The sequence below is a fragment of the Mus pahari genome, chromosome 22 (assembly GCF_900095145.1).
Source record: "Mus pahari chromosome 22, PAHARI_EIJ_v1.1, whole genome shotgun sequence".
Taxonomy (NCBI): Eukaryota; Metazoa; Chordata; class Mammalia; order Rodentia; family Muridae; genus Mus; species Mus pahari.
In genome coordinates this window covers 48060189-48077522 of record NC_034611.1, presented here as the reverse complement: position 1 = coordinate 48077522, position 17334 = coordinate 48060189, and the positions used below count along the sequence as shown (strand labels likewise).

The 17334-nt window shown below is 46.7% G+C and overlaps 1 protein-coding gene across 5 annotated transcripts in view; it reads right to left on the bottom strand.

Moving 5' to 3' along the window:
- Positions 1-1674: 1674 nt before the first annotated feature.
- Unc13b (unc-13 homolog B) overlaps positions 1675-17334 on the bottom strand; it is a 200862-nt gene continuing 185202 nt past the window's right edge. For 2 of the 5 annotated variants that reach the window (XM_029533257.1, XM_029533256.1), the window contains 17 exons: positions 16753-16877; positions 16030-16115; positions 10332-10458; positions 10021-10117; positions 9665-9808; positions 9097-9174; positions 8380-8457; positions 7812-7900; positions 7445-7597; positions 7195-7318; positions 7033-7089; positions 6785-6865; positions 6116-6263; positions 4656-4712; positions 3934-4026; positions 3427-3586; positions 1677-3264 (listed from right to left, as the gene is read on the bottom strand). In XM_029533257.1, coding sequence (XP_029389117.1) covers positions 2979-3264; positions 3427-3586; positions 3934-4026; positions 4656-4712; positions 6116-6263; positions 6785-6865; positions 7033-7089; positions 7195-7318; positions 7445-7597; positions 7812-7900; positions 8380-8457; positions 9097-9174; positions 9665-9808; positions 10021-10117; positions 10332-10458; positions 16030-16115; positions 16753-16877 — 1983 coding nt within the window. In that variant the 3' untranslated portion in view covers positions 1677-2978. Of the gene's footprint in view, positions 3265-3426; positions 3587-3933; positions 4027-4655; positions 4713-6115; positions 6264-6784; positions 6866-7032; positions 7090-7194; positions 7319-7444; positions 7598-7811; positions 7901-8379; positions 8458-9096; positions 9175-9664; positions 9809-10020; positions 10118-10331; positions 10459-16029; positions 16116-16752; positions 16878-17334 lie in introns of all 5 variants that reach the window. The other 3 variants (XM_021221907.1, XM_021221909.1, XM_021221908.1) reach the window with 2 other exon arrangements.

Sequence of the window (17334 nt, the reverse complement as noted above, 5' to 3'; positions counted from 1 at the left end):
GAGAACATCCATATGGTGTCTTACAACTGTCCACAACTCCAGTTCCAGGATCAGATGGCTTCTTTTGACCAATGTGGGTACCAGGCACCCAGGTGCATTAGCATACATGCAGGCAAAATACTCATTCACACAAATATAAATAAAACTTTAAAGTACTTTTTAAAAAGAGAGAGGGAACAGGAACAAAGGCTGGGGTTTATCAGTGATGCAGAAGAGGGGAAATAATACTATGAGAGACAAGGAGTTAGAGTCCCTGATAGGCAAACATAAGAGAGGGGCCATGACTAAGTAATAAAGACTGTGAACTTCCAAGATGCCTGCTTCTTCTGCTTCTTCACCCTCTTGACCTGAGACAAAGGTCTGGGAGCAATGAGGATGAGGATGATGATGATGATGATGATGAATGATGATGTCTTGTGAGCGTTTTTATTTTTACCTCCTCCTGTCAGTGGGGCCCCTGATGAAGGACCTCAGCAAGTTCAAGGCCAGATCAGGACGTATTTACATAACAGTTATGGGCCAACCAACCCTAAATTAGGGGAGGAAGCCCCTTCACACTTTACAAGTTCCTAGCCACCAGAAGGAGCTGGGCTTCTGCTTTGCAGGAGGGTCTTTCTCTGTGTCCCTGCCAAATGGGAATGTTTTTTCACTTTTAATGAAAAGCTTTCTTCCAAATGCTGAATCTGCCCTTTTGCAATTTCTCTACCTGTCTGTCATGGTCGAGATTTCCCCCCCTCTGACTTGTAGTTCTTTAATTGGCAGAGAGAACGAACCCAATCAAGCCCCTTAACTGGACTAGTGGACTAGAAAATGGAGAGTGGGTTCACAGGGACATTCCATTTTCTCAGCTGTAGCCTGGAACTGCTATGTGGACCAAGCTGGCTCAGATTCACAGAGATCCAAATGCCTGTCTCCCAACTGCTGGTCTTAAAGTGTGAGCCACCCAACCCAGCCCCTAGGGACAATTTTGATGCAAAGGTGACAGAAAGCTGCTTTCGAAGGGGATGGGGGAGAAGGAAGAAGCTTTAAAATGACTTGGCAACCGACTAGAAAGGGTGTTTAGCAAGCAATGGAAATGGATCCAGTTTTCTGTTGCTGTGCTGGCTATGGTAGGAAGGAGGGTGTGAGGTCTGTATTCTGTGTCAAGTCTTTTCTGATTCTGTGAGGACTCATTTTAACCTTCCTTTCTCTACCTTCCTAGTTTTGCTACCACAGTTTATCTGCCTTGAAAAGAACTGGGACGAAAAGCCTAACCTGGGCTGCCACAGCAGCCTCAGCCCTATGCTATGTCCTGCATCTCTCCTCTGCAGATGCCTCGGTTCACAGCCCAGGCTGTGATCCACCTCAGTGATCCTAGACAAGGAAGGAGGAAGCATGGACTACATTTCTGTGGCACATGCCAGCCCCCTCTCTTCTACATCTTATGTAGGAAGTTGCTGTCCTAGGTAACAAGACTGTTGTTTATCAGACTGTTCATCAGACTGTTTATCAGACTGGTTGTCTCAGCCTCACGACCGTGGGTTCAGTGGTCATTCAGAACACTTAGGTTCCATCATTGGCTATAAATGGAGTTGGGATAGGGTGTGTAACCAGGGGTTATTGGTCCAAAAGCTATGCTTAAACATGATAATCATTTTTATAGTTTTCACATTCACAGAATTCCAGACTCCAAAAGCTGCTATAAGATAATTTATTAAAGTCTACCCTACAATTTCCCATAATAATGGCACATATAATAATTAAAAACAGCAAAGATGCTTGGTTTGTTTCATGTGTTGACTGGCGCATTGTGGACAATGTTGAGTCCTTAGCAATTTCAGGCTACTATCAGGAAATCCAAAGATCAAGTCATGTTTCTGAGCAAGGGTCCAGGAAGCTCATCTGACCTGCTGGAAGGGTTTGTCTCTGACCTTCTAGCAAGCCCTCAGGCCCCGTCCAGCCAGCTCATACAGAGGAATCCGAGTTCAAGCTCCTCCTTTATGCTTGGCCAATCCATGGGGAATAGCAGCTGATCCCAAAGAAAAGAGAGAGGCCAAAGTCTAGATATTTTCTGCAAGGAGGACAGCCAGAAGGTTGTGACCATCGCTAAGAACAATTCTTTCTAGACCATTTTCCATTATTTTTGGCTTTGTTCAGGACTACTCAAGAAAATATCCTTGGATCCTTAGTTGGCCTTCAAGTCTATACATATAAGATTGTGTGTGTGTGTGTGTGTGTGTGTGTGTGTGTGTGTGTGTGTGTGTGTGTGGTGTTCTAAGCATCACTCCCTGCTTACAGGAGTAGGGAGCTGGCAGTACTCTGGGCACATGAGACCCCTGGTGCCTGGATTCCAAAGAAATATTCTGCTCAGGGCTCCAAAGCACCATGTGAACCTGCTTTGACTTATGACATCCATTTTGAGCAAAGGAATTAGCTCAGTGCCTCTGCAGAAAGTATCTTGTTCAGTTTCCAAGCCTTGTTCTCACTGAAGCCAGACAAACCAGTCCTGCTGCTCAAGTGACAATGAATTCCACTCTGTGTGTTCCTGCTCTGGCCAGTCTCCACTGTGGATCATGGAGTCAGCCAGGTACAAGCTCCAGGCATTCTAAACATGTTCTAATGAGGAGCACATAAGTGCCTACCTGGACAAAGTGTGGTTTAGAGAGGGGTGGAAGTGGGAAGTGGAATGGACAGTTGTCTACCAAGAATAGCTGACATTCTTGGAAATGTCTGTCCCTCTCTATTTATGGAAAAATCTCTCCATGAAGTAGCTTCCACAGCCCAGCTTCTAGCACCACAGACCTACTTGTTGGGGAATCAGGACTTTTTCTGAAAAGCCATAGTCTTACTACCCCAATATTCTCCTTAGACATCCTAACTGGGAGAGTGAGCCATTTGACTACAAGGCCTCTAAGCTAGCGACACAGCTAACTCTCCCTGACTGATCTGTGCAGTAGGTACTGTCTGGATGGCACACAAGGCAGAGATGGCAGAGATGGTCAGCTCCCTTCCTCTGTGGATCGAGACTCTGATTTGAGCTTCACGAACTCTCGGGCTACCTCATCATTGCTCCTCTGAGACAGAATCCGGAGAATGGTCATGCCTGTCTCATCCATATGGATCTTCCGGCCCAGCGGGCACCAGCAGGCACAGCTGCCCTTAGCTGCCACATCCCTCAGGGGCATCACTGCCAGTCCTATCACACGATCCTCCCGGGCAAAGCAGTAATCCTTCACACAGATCTGCAATTCATAGGCCTCTGGACCCTCTTCATTTCCCAGGAGGCTATGAGCCAGGATATAGGATAAAAAGCCAGAAATGAATATTTTCTGCTGAATTTACCCAAATTTGACATCTAACCGGTTGGTCTACTTCCAGTTTCTTCAGCCTTACCACCCAGCCCTCCCCAGTGCCAGAGCTCTATAGGTTTCCTACTCTGTAACTTACAAGTGAAATGTCTCGTTGTACTTGGGAGTCCAGTTGTTACTTTTAGACTTGGTTGTGAACTTCCTCTTCTTATCACTTTGGTGTGGGCCAACCATGGTCACTTCCACAAAAGGCCGGAACATACCCGCTGTCTGCCACTTGAGGTCATTGGCTGCTACCACTATCCAAACAAGGGAGCTCTGTGAGGGATCCCACCAGTACTCCCAGTTCTTCAGTCCTAGCTCACGGTCCCCTGGGGAAGGACAGAGCTGGAGCACTTGGATGAGTGTCCCCTGCTTTCAAGAGATGAGTGAGGCCATGGCTAAGAAAGGGTCAAACTCTGCAGGAGTAAGTGTATCCTCTCGCACTAAGACCAGACAAGGGACTGGGATCCACAGATAGGAAACAGATTCACACCCCCTGAGGGAGGGGGACTGGGAGGAGAGAGGGACCAGATATTGGAATGTGAAGTAAATAAACAAGTTAATAAAAAAAGAAAGGGTCCAATGTCTAAGTGAAAGCACTTACCTTTCACTGTGACCTTATGCTCCCCAGTGCCAGGATGTGTAAATAAGTCCACCTGAATAGAGACTTCTCCCACGGGGTCATCCACACCAGCCCCTGAGGGACAGACAGGATTGCCCACATGAGGGTTCAGAATGCCCCACCTCACACCTTACCCTGAAGCAAGAAGAAATCACCCACAGCAGTCATGGGGAAGTAACAAATGGGAGAGAAAACAAAAAGGGGAAAAAGAATGAGGCTGTGCACTGTAACTCAAAATAAGCTGGCAGTGTCTGGGAAGAAACTTACTTTAAAATACACAGAGAATTCTCTGTCCCTCCTTCCCCCCTCCTCTTTGCTCTCTGCTCATTCTTACGCCCTGCATAGTGCAGGGTGGACTTGAACTTGAGTGCCTGCTGCTTCAGCCTCGTGATTTCTCAGATAACAGGTATGTGCTACTGTGCCCTGGGTAACAACATCTCTTAATGCTCTTAAGGTAAGAGAAGCAATCTCATGCTTATCCTTGGGATTTCTGGGTGTCCCGTCTCTGTCCTACTTCAATCCATAGAACAACTCTCTAGTCACAATCTGGGAAGAAGTCAGACATCCACTGCCAAAGGCTAAGATTTGGTACAGAACTGCTGCACGTTTAACAGCTGGTCCAGCCACCCCGAGCACACAGCTCACTATAGTCCACTGGATGAGTTAGTGTTTGATTCACATTTGCACAGTGTAAAAGAACATACCCTTTTCTGGTCCAATGTCCTCGTTAGCAGTAAACCTAATACCTTTCCCATCATGTACTGAGCAGGACAGGCAAGTCAAGAGATGAGCGGCAAGAGGACAGAGAAAGAAGAGCGGTTAGAGGTCAAAGAGTTAGAGCCATTTGAGAGAGCTCATAGACATTCAAGAAGCTCAGACGGGGGTAGGGGACAGGATGCAGAAGTCAAAGAGTCAAAGTCAATGCCTGAATATTCTACATGAGACTCCTCCAGTTAGAGACCAGCTAAACCATGGCAAAACAGTAGAAAGTATAGATAGAACGTATCTAAGGCCAGCAGGGAAAGGCAGAGGTGCCAGCTTCTGATTTTCCAGCCCCATGGTGCACCCTGCTAGCACTTTGTGCTCCATCTTCACTGTCACCTAGCGGTAGCTCAATGTTCCCTAAAGCCTTCTGGGTTAGCTCAGACCTTCCCTCATATCACAGGCCGTTCATGTCCTCAGCTCGGCAGAGGTTCTCTCTGCCCCTTCAGCCACACCCATCCCTGCTTCTCTTGTCTCCCCCCATCTCTGCGCCCTTCAGCCACACCCATCCCTGCTTCTCTTGTCTCCCCCCAACCCCCAGACTCTGGACTGAGAACAGCTTCGGAAATGGAGCGGTAATCCTCCATTTTTGTGTCTCCTATTACTTCCAGTCTTGACTGCTTAGATTTCTCCCTCTGAGTCAACGCTGTAGTTCACATCCACAGCTCAGTAAGACTCAAGCCTCCCACTCTGGCTATGCCCTTAGGGTCATAACCCTGGCAGCCGCCCGAATTCTCTTGGAGGAACCCATGTAAGTATGCCTGTAGGTGCCTCCTGGAAGGATCCGGCTTCAGGATCGGGTCAGAATTCCAGGATGAGCCTCTCTTTCAAGATGTGCTTTAGTTTGGACAGGCATAGCTGGTGGCAGGCAGTATAGGGGACTGGAAATTCCCAAGACAAAAAAAAAAAAATCTGTCCCTACCCCAAAACAGACCAACGAAGCTGTCTGGTCCCCAGTGCACAAGCATCATTCTTGAGCCCTCATCCTTGCTATGTAGTCCCTTCAGCTGCCCGTGATCTGCCTTAGTCTGCTATTCTGCTGATGGTCTGGGGAGCCCTTTGCTTTTTTTTCTCCAGAACACCACCAAGTAAAGCAGTAAGGCTGCACATGACTCCCTGTCAGGGCTTCCTCATTTTCTTCTTCAACTGTGCAAAGCTGAGCCCAGGAAATGTGCACTGGGCAGGAAATGTCCAGGAAAAGGAATAAGGAAATCTCAGACACATTTTCAAAACCCCTGTGACTCTCACTCCCCTGCCTGGTGTGGGTATGTGCCTGGGTAAGTACTGAATGTTGAGAGCCAATCTTGGAGGAGAAATTGGATCCTCTCCAAGGGCTAAACAATAATAATTCCCTACAGGTGCTGTATATGAGGGTGGGGGATGGGAACACAGAGTTCCTTACCCTGGGCAGTCTGTGAGCGCACAAATGTCTTGATGAGAGTGTCTGTAGTCTGTGTATACAGAGAGAGGGCATAACGTAGAGACTGCAGGTCTGGGCTCTTTTCCAGGAAGGTTTTCTTCAGACCATTGCCTCCTGCATGGAAGTATTGCTGAAAGATAAATGATCACCTGCTTCACCCTCACAGATAGGCAGCTCCCAAACTGTCCCCGAGAAGCCAGAAGAGGACCACTATTTGACAAACTATGATCAGAAGCACCTGTGGAGCTAGCCAGAACCCCTCAGCACCTTTCGGGTGTTCGGTAAGAACAGTAAGGAAAGGGCATATTCCTGGAGGTAGTGTTTGCAGAAAGGGTCTATCAAGTTGGGCAGGTATGAGATAGAAGCACTTTAGGTCGGGTGAAGAGCCAAAGGTGATCTTTTACCTCTCTGAACCTCAGGGAACCTGACACCGCAGACATACTTTGCCCAAATGCCTCAGTTGTAGTTCACAGGCACCGAGCTCATGGCCACCTTACCAATCTTGTGTCGTTTTCTCTCTGTATCCCTGACTCTGCTGAGGCCTTGTTCTCTGGATACAGAATACTAAGGGCCTGATAGCTAGTCTGGCAGGGTGGGATGCCAAGGCCAACTGTGCATAGCAGACTGTCTGAAGAAGGGAAAAGTGTCCACCTTGATGGTGTCCAAGGCCAAGTCGAGGACAGCACACTGCTTTGGAGTGAGATTCCGTGTTTCCTCCCGTACCATGTGGTCCTGGAACCCCGAGAAAACATTATCAGGAAAGCCCAGGGCAGTCATAAGTGCAGAGCCCTCACCAGCCAGTTCAAAAATAGCCCTCCCATAGTAGTTCTCTCCCCGATATCAGCCCCCCCCCCACCAGCACCCTCCCTATAGCCTCACGGACCCCTCATCCCAAGAACCTTGAGTTTGGAAAGCTGGCTCAGCTCCTTGGCAGCAGTTAAGATCAGCTGGGTGCCCTGGGCAGAGAGAGATCAGTTAAAAGCAGAGGACTGCCAACTTTATCAGGAGGTGGGGAGTGAGGGAAAGGAGACAGTGGAGGACCGGGAGGATGGTGCTCTTACTGTCTGGTCAGTGAGTGGGGGCAGGACGATGACCCGCTCCATGGTATTCATCACCACCCGCCAGAGTTCCTTCAGGACCCGCTTCAGAACTGTCTTCTCACACACAGTGGCAAACAGCGTGAGGCTACAGATTCAGACAACAGGTGAGGCTGGGAAAAGTCTGGAGTGCCCGCTCCCAAGGCTCCCCCGAGCCCCCCCCCCCCCCATGTGAAGGCCTCAGCTTTACTTTTCCTCGAAGAGGGCTACTCACTTGCCATCCAGGAAGTCCATGAGAGGTCTCAGCACACTATCTGCATCCTGAGCCACTGAGGCCCTGGCGTTAGGGGATGCATTCCCTGTGCCCCGAACTTGGCCCAGGATGTCAGCCATTTGTCGAACACATTCATCGATCCGCACCTGGAAGCTACACATATGCCTACAGTGCAGCCCTCCCTGTCCCCCACACCGACAGTGGAGCAACAGCAGCAATTTAGGCTCATTTCTTTATGCTGCATCTCCACAGGGGACAATACAAAGGAATATAGGAATGTCTACAGCTGGATGGGTATGGTAGCAGCTTTAGGAACATCCAGAAACTACATCTGGTTCTAAGGGTTGCATGTTTTGGGGCCACTGACCTGTTTCCAAACACCATGCTGAGCTCATCCAGAACTGTATTCAGTTTCACCTGCAGCTCCTTCAGACTGTCTGCAGCTTCAGAGTCCAGCTATGGGGGGTAGACTAGGTTCGACTGCTCTCATCACTTCATATGCCACCATTCCCCGTATGGCCATGCTCCAACACCCACTCCTCCCTTCTAGGATCATATCTCAATACTGTCTCCTCCTTTCTAGGACTACACCTCAATGTTAGCTCCTCCCTCCTAGGACCCAACGCCTCCCAAACCCAATTCTTCTTAGAAATATACCCCAAATGGCTAATTAATTCTCTATCCTAGGTCCATACCCCAAATGCCTGCCTCTCCCTCCTAAGGCCCTACATCTATGTTTGTTTCTCTGGGTTAGTACCATAACCCAGTGGCTACTTTTCCTTTCCAGGATTTTTACCACAACGCCTATCTCAAATGAAGCCATGCTAAGTCAGAAGCTAAGCACACCTCACCTAACTTAACTGAGAGAGGGTAGAGCTTTGTGGCCAGGTAGCTCAGCCCAGGCAAAGCAGAGTGAGCACATACCCTGAACTTACCTCTTTGCCTCCCATGGCCTCAAACATTTTCTCCAGTTGGACCCTCAGTTGCTGCATGTTGTTCATCAGGATACAGGGCTTTGGGACAGACAGATGCCTTCAGTCTTAGCTCCTTTTAGCACAGCACCCCTGGTCCCTCGCTCTATTAAGCTATCCCAAGGCTACAGGCACTTCACATTACCCTAAAGGCTGAGATCTAAAGCCAATTCAGAGAAGTCTCTTTGGACAAAGATAGTAAACAATTTTGCCGGGGCTGGTGAGATGGCTCAGCGGGTAAGAGCACCAACTGCTCTTCCAAAGGTCCCGAGTTCAAATCCCAGCAACCATATGGTGGCTCACAACCATCCGTAACAAGATCTGATGCCCTCTTCTGGAGTGTCTGAAGTCAGCTACAGTGTACTTACATATAATAAATAAATAAATCTTTAAAAAAAAAAACAATTTTGCCTAAATGTCGACTAGGTAGTAGTTACACAGGAACTCATGGTATCACTTTTTCTAACTGTGGATGTCTGAAATTTTTAAATTGAAGACTAAGTAAATGCTTAGTAGAGGAAAAAGCACCAAGTAGAAGCTCAGAGGCACTCTTAGCGAACTTTTCATTATCGTGTGGCATGAGTCTCAAGCAAAGCATAAAGGGCACAAGAAGTCAAAAACAGCTGAGGTGTACTCCAATATCCTCCACTCCCTTCCTCTCAGCCCAGGGCTAGGCCCTACCAGTTTCTCCTTTGTGCAGTAAGCTGGGAAGTTCTTTGATAAGATGTCTGCATACTGCATCAGCACTTTCCCGATGGTCTGAGGAAAGAGAAGAAAAGGAAAGAGAATCCTTATTCTCTCACAGGGGCCTTGCTGCCTGAACTTCCCATCCCAACATAACAACAGCGGGGAGCTGGCTGCAGTGATGGACACGCATAGTTCCAGCACTCGGGAGGCAGAGGCCAGGAGGACAGTTGCAGGTTTAAGCCAGTCTAGGCTACACAGTGACTCTAAACCAGCCAGGGCTATACAGCAAGACCAGATCACAAATATATGAAACAAAACAAAACAAACCCCTAAAACATCAAGAAAGCAAAGAGGGACTCATTCATAGGAAGGAGCAAAATCCCCTCTCAACTGCAGAGCAGCACGGAGACAGACTATCTGTCTGCTTAAGACACAGCAAAGGGGAAGTAGATAATGTAAGGCTTTACTAGAAGGCCACCATAGAAGAGGGTAGAACACGGGCCTATGACTAACTGTGAGTGTGGTGGTGAGAAGGGGCAAGACCCAGGAGGTCCATTATTACCTTAGCAAACCTTCTCATGTAGTGGGCAAGGATGTTGGGGTCTGGACATTCCAACTTCCGGATGATCTCAAAGCTCTGGTTGAGTTGTGTAAAGACGTCCACCACAGAACAGGAAAACAAGGCATGTTCTGATGTCTGTTGGAACTAAGGAAGACCACACATGGAATAACCATCCATACCCAGCTTTAGGGTTTGAAAGAGGTCTGTCTAGCATGGGTGGCTCCATGCTCTCCATAGCTTTTCTACAGATTGTTTAGGACAGGGTTAGATCAGCCTAGCAGAATCTCAAAACTTCTGACCAATGGCTGAATGCCGAGACCCAACTGATCACTGTGTCGCTAACGTCCACAACTTACTCCATCCTTCTTATCTCGTTCCAAAGCCCCACGAAGGAATTCCAGTGACACATCTTCATTCTCATCTAGCCACTGTAGCACAAACTGCTCAAACCACCTGTAGTTAGGACAGGAAAACCTGAGGACTGAAGATAATTGGTATAGACCATAAGACCTGACAGCTCCTCCAGATGGATCTCTGGAAGGCAGGGCATTAAACTTCTCTTTCTAAAGCAGTGCCTGCAACAGGCAACTTGAGCTGAGCCTACTAAACTCAATGTAGGGTACTATCTTTACCCATTCAGTTCCCCGCCCCCTGCCCACACACTCACGCTGGGTATTCAGGCACCTGCCCCTGGAGGGCAGGCAGATCCCGCACATATTCATTGTGGAGCCACTTCACCTTGAAGTGCAGGTTCATGTAGTCGGCACTCTTACACAGTCGGTCTTTCTCATGCTCTAATGAAGGGAGGGAAACTGGATCAAGTTTTAGCAGTAGCCATGTTTCCTAAATTTCCTAAGGCATTAGGTCTACATAGGTGGCTCTGCTAGAGAGCCTAGAAGACAGGTGACTCACAAGTATTTCTAACATCAACCTCCCACACCCATGCTCTAAGAGCTTCCTTTACAGAGGCTAAGCCAAGTCAAGTCTATAGTCTTACTCTAACTTCTAGAAGTGCAAAGTGAAGTCTCTAGTCTCTGGTAAGGAAAGGGAAGGGCTCTAACGATAATTAGTGGAGTCTACCAGGGAATAGGGTGACAGAGGTGAAGGAAAGAAAATGGTTTTCTAGTGGTTGTTTGTTTTCAATCTTAGTAACTGAGTTATTCTATCAAGTAGGCTTAAATGAAGAGATATTAAGTTACACGTGGTAGGAATATGTTAATAGGAACCACTAGAGACAGAAAACCAAACAGAATGACAGGGAACAACCATGTTATGACAGAATCTCAAGGTAAAGTGAAGGGCTCCCAAGAAGAGCTGAAACAGAAAATGAGCCCTCAGGGAAATATGCAAATGAGGAACATCACTTTGGAAACTGGAAAACAGAAGAAGCCACCATGCTGTAGCAAACAGGAGTATTATTATGGATCTCGTGGGTTAGCTAGCTGAAATCTAGGATGAAGTTCACCCAGGGCCAACTCAGAGTCTAGAACACTGATCACATCCACACATTATCTTCATACCTACCCTTTACAGCTGGTGTATTAATTTGAATAATAAAAGTCAGTATGTGCTGCTATAAAGGTTATAAAGAAGGAGAGACTAAGCAAGAGAGAAGGAGCAGCTGGTATCCCTGAAGACATCACTGCTTAACTTTGAGATAGCATAGGCATTGCCCCCCACGTCAGAGCAGAACACCTAGTCCAGGGATGCTAGTTCTAGTGAACACCTAGTCCAGGGATGCTAGTTCTAGTGAACACCTAGTCCAGGGATGCTAGTTCTAGTGAACACCTAGTCCAGGGATGCTAGTTCTAGTGATTAGTGCGGCAGGTACTCATCAGAGAAGGAGAGGCCTGGGCCGCAACCTGGAAAGGGTTGGAGTCCCTAGACTTTCATCTTCTGGAACTGTAGGACCATTGTAACCCGAAGCTACATTTGCCATCTCTTCTAGAAAGCAGTGAGCAAAAGAAGGAAGGGTATAAGACTAGAGGCAAAAGGGACAACCAAAAGTTCTTACCACCAGCAAAGAAGACTTTTCGAATACGAATGATAGAAGTGGCTTGTGACAAAGCAGAGATACCAATGAACAACAAAACGTGGGAAAATCGGGGTCGCCAAAGAGATCCTCCTTTCTATTCCATTCTCTAGAGCTCTTGGACCAGTCCCTGACCTTGAGACACAGAATGATGGTACAGGGTCCATCTCCCTTATGCTTGATTAGCAATACACTGGAAATGGGGACAGGGCTTCCCGGTGACGCTTGACATTTTCTTCTGTTTCAGGACCTTTGAGTTACTGTATTTGTATATTCTTGCATTCTCTGACAATCCATTATGTGTCCTCTGGTACCAGGTCCCAATTTCTATATCAATATTAACTTCAGTACATAAACGCTAAGTAGGTGAGTGTTCAAACACTGGGTATACATTTTTCTAACAAGATCCAAAGAGTTAATCCTCTAGCAAGGCTGCATGCAAGCACAGTGGAGATAGCTCGGTTGGTAAAATGCTTGACTCATTAACATGAGGACCTAAGCTCAGATTCCAGAGCCTACATAAAAAGCTGGGCATGGTAGCAGGATGGAAGGTGATGGAAGATGGGAGGTGGAGACAGGTAGACCTCTGAAAGCTCATGGGCCCACCAGCCTAACCTACTTGGTGAAACTCCAATCCAATGAGAGACTCTCATCTCAAACAAAAAGTGTCTTAGCACCTAAAAACCAAGTCTAGATAGTGTATGCAAATTTCATGAGGTTGTTGTTACTTGTGGAAGAATTGGAGTTAATCTGTCAGCCGGGGCTTTAAAATGTTTGTCTGTTCACTTACTTATTGTATACGTGTGTATATCCACATGTCAAGGTTAGAGGATACGTTTAGGTGTTGGTTTGTACCTTACACCTTGTTTAGGCAGTGTTTCTCTGACACTTCCATTGAAGTGCAGTAACTTCAGGTTAGCCAGCCTGCTGCATCTATCTACTTCCTACTACCCCACCACAGGGTCTTGCTATGTAGCTCTGGTTGGCTTGAAACTTGCTATCTAGACTGGCTGGCCTCAAACTCAGAGATCTTCTTGCCTCTGTTCCTTGAATGCTACCATGTTTGGCCTGCATCCATCTTTTCACATGGGGGTGGAGGGATGGGTAGTGTAATTGAGCAGGTAGAGCTTTCCCCACCCCACCGAGCTACCTCCCCAGCCATGTTTTCTTTCTTCTATCTTTCATTCCTAGAGGGTTCTTTGAACCCACAATCTCTCCTAAAGCTCTAATTCTGGTAATGTCTATAAAGACTCTGATGGAATAATGTGATTAAATTTAACTTGTTTCCTTTCACCTCTTGCTGTTTTAACACCTTCAAGTGAAGGTGAACAGAATATGCCAACTAGTATTACACTATTGTTCAAAGGTAAAACATCCTAAAATATACCTTCTTCCTGTCTTCTTCCATGCAACTAAATCATCATCTCTTACTGGACAAGGTGGTAGAGACCTATGATCCCAGATATTCAGGAGGTTATGTCAAAAGGACTGCAAAGTCAAGGCCTGCCTAGGCTATTAAAAGCCTCATAGGATGCACAAGACCTTCGGTTTCATCCTCAATACTGTCCCTACTCCATCCCCCCAAATCATCAGTGCCCACCCATTTTACCTACAAAATGCCCCTGGAATCTATCTATTTCCTTCTAGGTATCATTACCACTGTATTTAGCCTATTACTAGACTTAGCCACTAAACTGGCCATTCCTTTCCAAACTACTCTCCATAGCAAATGAGTGAGTAGTCTTTCTCTATGATAAATCTGATCATATCAATCTCCTGCTTAAGATGTGAGGGGTTCCCACCTGCCCGATGGAGTCCAGAAACCTATACACACATTGTCACCTATGATCTAGCCCTTTTCAACCTCATCTCCCACTATTTTCCCTGTCCTCTGTAGCACAAGAAACTGTGAACTGCTGTTTTGCTTCCACCTCTCAAAGGAAAACACATGCTGGGCCAGTGGCACCCAGTGTTCTTAGTTCCCCTTGCTGCCATTATTACCGTCTCTCCTCAGTAACAATGTCCTCTCATGCTTTCTTTGGCTTTTGCCTTGTAGATCTGAGGTTTTGCAAACCCCATTCCATGGTTCTCTTTTACGTTCTCAGCACCCTATAGTCATTCTTTTTATGGCATTTAGAACTTTGTATTGTAACCACCAATTTAAAAAATCTGTTTTCTAGACTGGCCTGTGAGCTTCTCAAGAGTCAAGGCTCAGTCTTATTCAGCAAGGAGCATAGTGCCTGGCAGAAAGAAAATACTCAATAAATGGAGAGTAGGGATGGGGTTTACTGCAAAGAAGCAGGAGGGAACTTTATCCTTCATATTTTTTTTAAAAAGATTTATTTATTTATTATATTTAAGTACACTGTAGCTGTCTCAGACACTCCAGAAGAGGGCGTCAGATCTTGTTACGGATGGTTGTGAGCCACCATGTGGTTGCTGGGATTTGAACTCTGGACCTTCAGAAGAGCAGTCGGGTGCTCTTACCCACTGAGCCATCTCACCAGCCCTATCCTTCATATTTTAAGTGGGAGGGTAATTACATAGCTGTATTTGTCAACCACTAAATTGCCCAGGAATGGCCTGGAACTCAATAAGTATCCTAGGCTGGTCTTGAACTCACCACCTTTGTGCTCCAACCTCCTCTCTGCTATCCCTAGTTAAGGGCAGTATTGTCAACTTTCCTTCTACCATCAGGATCAATACTGTCCTTTTTTTCCTTCATATTCTTAGAATCATCAGTTCTTGTTCTAATCTCTCACCAAGCATCTATCACGACCCATTCTTCCATCTCCCTGCTATAGTACAGCTTCTACCTCACTTTTATATTAGCATAGCTTTTCATTGTGTGCACCCCTTCTCTTTGCTACCCTTATCTTTTAAAGAAGTAAAAAATTTTAATCTCCACATGTGTGGCACAGCAGATTAATGGTTCCTTTTTGTGAGGGGTGGGGGTTTGAGACAGGGTTTCTCTGTGTAGCCCTGGCTGTCCTAGAACTCACTCTGTAGATCAGGCTGGCCTTGAACTCAGAAATCCGCCTGCCTCTGCCTCCCGAGTGCTGAGATTAAAGGCGTGCGCCACCATGCCCGGGTTTATGGTTCCTTCTTGTTCCTAATAGCTGAGCTTTCCTCGGAGCTGAGGGAATTTGCTAGCTGTGCTTTCTATACTTCAGTTACCTTAACAGCTCAAGAAATGGATGCCACATCTATTCCTAGTGTATAGATGAGAAAATGGGAACTCACAAAATTAAATGGCTGAAAAGAGCAAGCTGACTTTGCTCGTACCAGGTAAAAGGCCTGAAGCCTAACAACTCATAAAACACCCTGAGTAACTCCACCTTACACTACCCATCCTGTGAGTTGGTTTATTTTTCAGAGGCATTTACTTTTTCTGTTAAGTCCACCACAGATGTTCATTGAGAACTGACACCAAACTTCCCATCAGGTTTGGTGAGTGCTGTCTCCAGACAATGTCAGGCAAAACCTGTATAAATGTGTGTATTACATTGCCCAAAGTAAGCAAGACTCAGCCACTGCTCAGGGTTTGACTTACACAGCATAAATCCCCATGTGGTCTGGCTATAACAACTTAGCACAGACCTTCAAAGTGTCTTTCAACCTCAAGAATTCTGATTATAAACCTCACAGGCTTAAGAGTCTGAGAGTGATCCATGCTTTCCCTCCACCCAAGTGGAGCACAGACATTACCCTGAGCTTGTCTCATATACCTCCTTTTCCTTCAGACCCACTTTCAAGACTGAGGCGCTAGACTAACATATAGAGCAGACAGGAACAGTGGTAGACTGGTGCGCACAGACAGGTGTAGACATAGACGGAGAGGGATATCTTTGTGAGGGTGAGACATGGAAAACGGTAAGTTGAATGAACAAAGAGAAGAGACTTATCTGGCTCTGCTCTATGGGCTGAGGGAAGTAGCCTACTGAGCAGGTTTCAAAGAAAGCCAGGCCAGAACTATAAGAAAACAATGACATCTCTAGGAATTTAAGCTTCTCTGGTACTTCCAAACTGTAAAGATAACTCTTGGAAGCAAGCCACTATTCTGAAACCCTTCACCATGAGTGTGGCTGTTTTCAGGAAAAGGCCCTGCACAGGTACTTGTTATAAAGCTAGGAGAGACCCACACCTGCACACCCACTGTCCTTACATGGCTCCTTTGGCTACAGCTCTGTCTATCTTATGCCTCCCATAGCTTACCTGCCACCGTGGCTAGAAGCCCTCTACTTTCTTACTATACTCTTTACCAAGAACTTGAAGTTGTGTGGGAAAGGAAAGAAAGAGCTTATGGGGTAGATGGAGTCTGGCAGACCCTTACCCTCCAGTGCATATTTCATGTCTTGAGCAAACAGAAGCCACATCACTTCTGCACTGACTTTTCCTACGTTCAACTCCTGAGGAAACCTGAGAGGTGGAAAAAAACATGGTAAACATCAAGGCAAGAACTATTGGTTTTATTTATCCCAAGGTACCTAGTTCTCACAAGACATAATAAAGAGGAGTCGAGTCCTAGGGAACAGGATTAGACTGTGTCTGGAGAAAAGGGGCCCAGGGACCAATGGGAGAATAAATGACGGAGAGGGGGACCATATTAGCTAAGATGAACCCAAAGGGCAGAATGCCCAGAAGGTACAGACAAGGCATTGAATCCCTGAGGAGGGTTGAGGCTGAAGGATAGGCTCAGGATAGATAAGCTGCAGGAGAAAGAGCAGGGGCGGGCCTTAAGAGGCCAGCTTTTTTTCATTGTGGACAGGCACATGCACACACAGTCTCTGGATCCCCTGGGGCTCCCCTAACAGTCACAGTCCCAGAAGCCTTTCTCTCTGGGGAGGCTATCCCATCCTGTGTAGGGCCCCCCACCCTTATATTTCCACACCTGTCTCCAGAAACAGTTACCCAGACAGATACAAGGGACAGAGGGACAGATGGACGGACAGTTGGAAGAGGTGGCACTGCAAACATACAGAGATAGGAAAGAGAGAGGCTGTTAGATGGACAGACCAATCACCAACCAGACAGAGCCAAGTAGGGTGATACTCACTGGTTCAGCACAGGTGTATAGGAATTCTTATCCTCCTCTATAATCGACACAATGAGTGTGATAAGTTTGGGCCAGAAATCCAAGTTCCGAATGCTGGGCCCTGGTTCCTCTAGAGGTTGTTCCTGCTTTGTGTTCAGGGGTGGGGGTAGGGCGTAGAGAAAGGGAGCTAGTCACAGCGGCACTGAAAAGACGCTTCTTTTTTCCTTTTCCTTCACCATGCCTGCTACTTTAAGGTTAGGGATACTTCCTTTTCTGGCACATGTCTTCTAAGTGACTGCCTCTGCTCCATAGCAGGCTGACTACTGGGAGACCCTTCAACCACTGAGAACTGCTATCCTCAGCTCTGGGGCTCTCTTCTGGTATGCTTGGACAGTCTAAGAGATAGAAAGGCATTTGTGATTCCTCTCTTAGTCACTATGGACATGTGACTCTGTCTGAAATGAGCATCCTCTAGCCTCACTAACAGGTCTGTTTCTGTAAGATCCGCCCACCCCCAGGCAACCTTCCTCTTCCAGATGTCCCTGTTTAAATCTACATTTCACACAGCACACACAGACATCCTAATTCTAAGAAGTTCCTTCA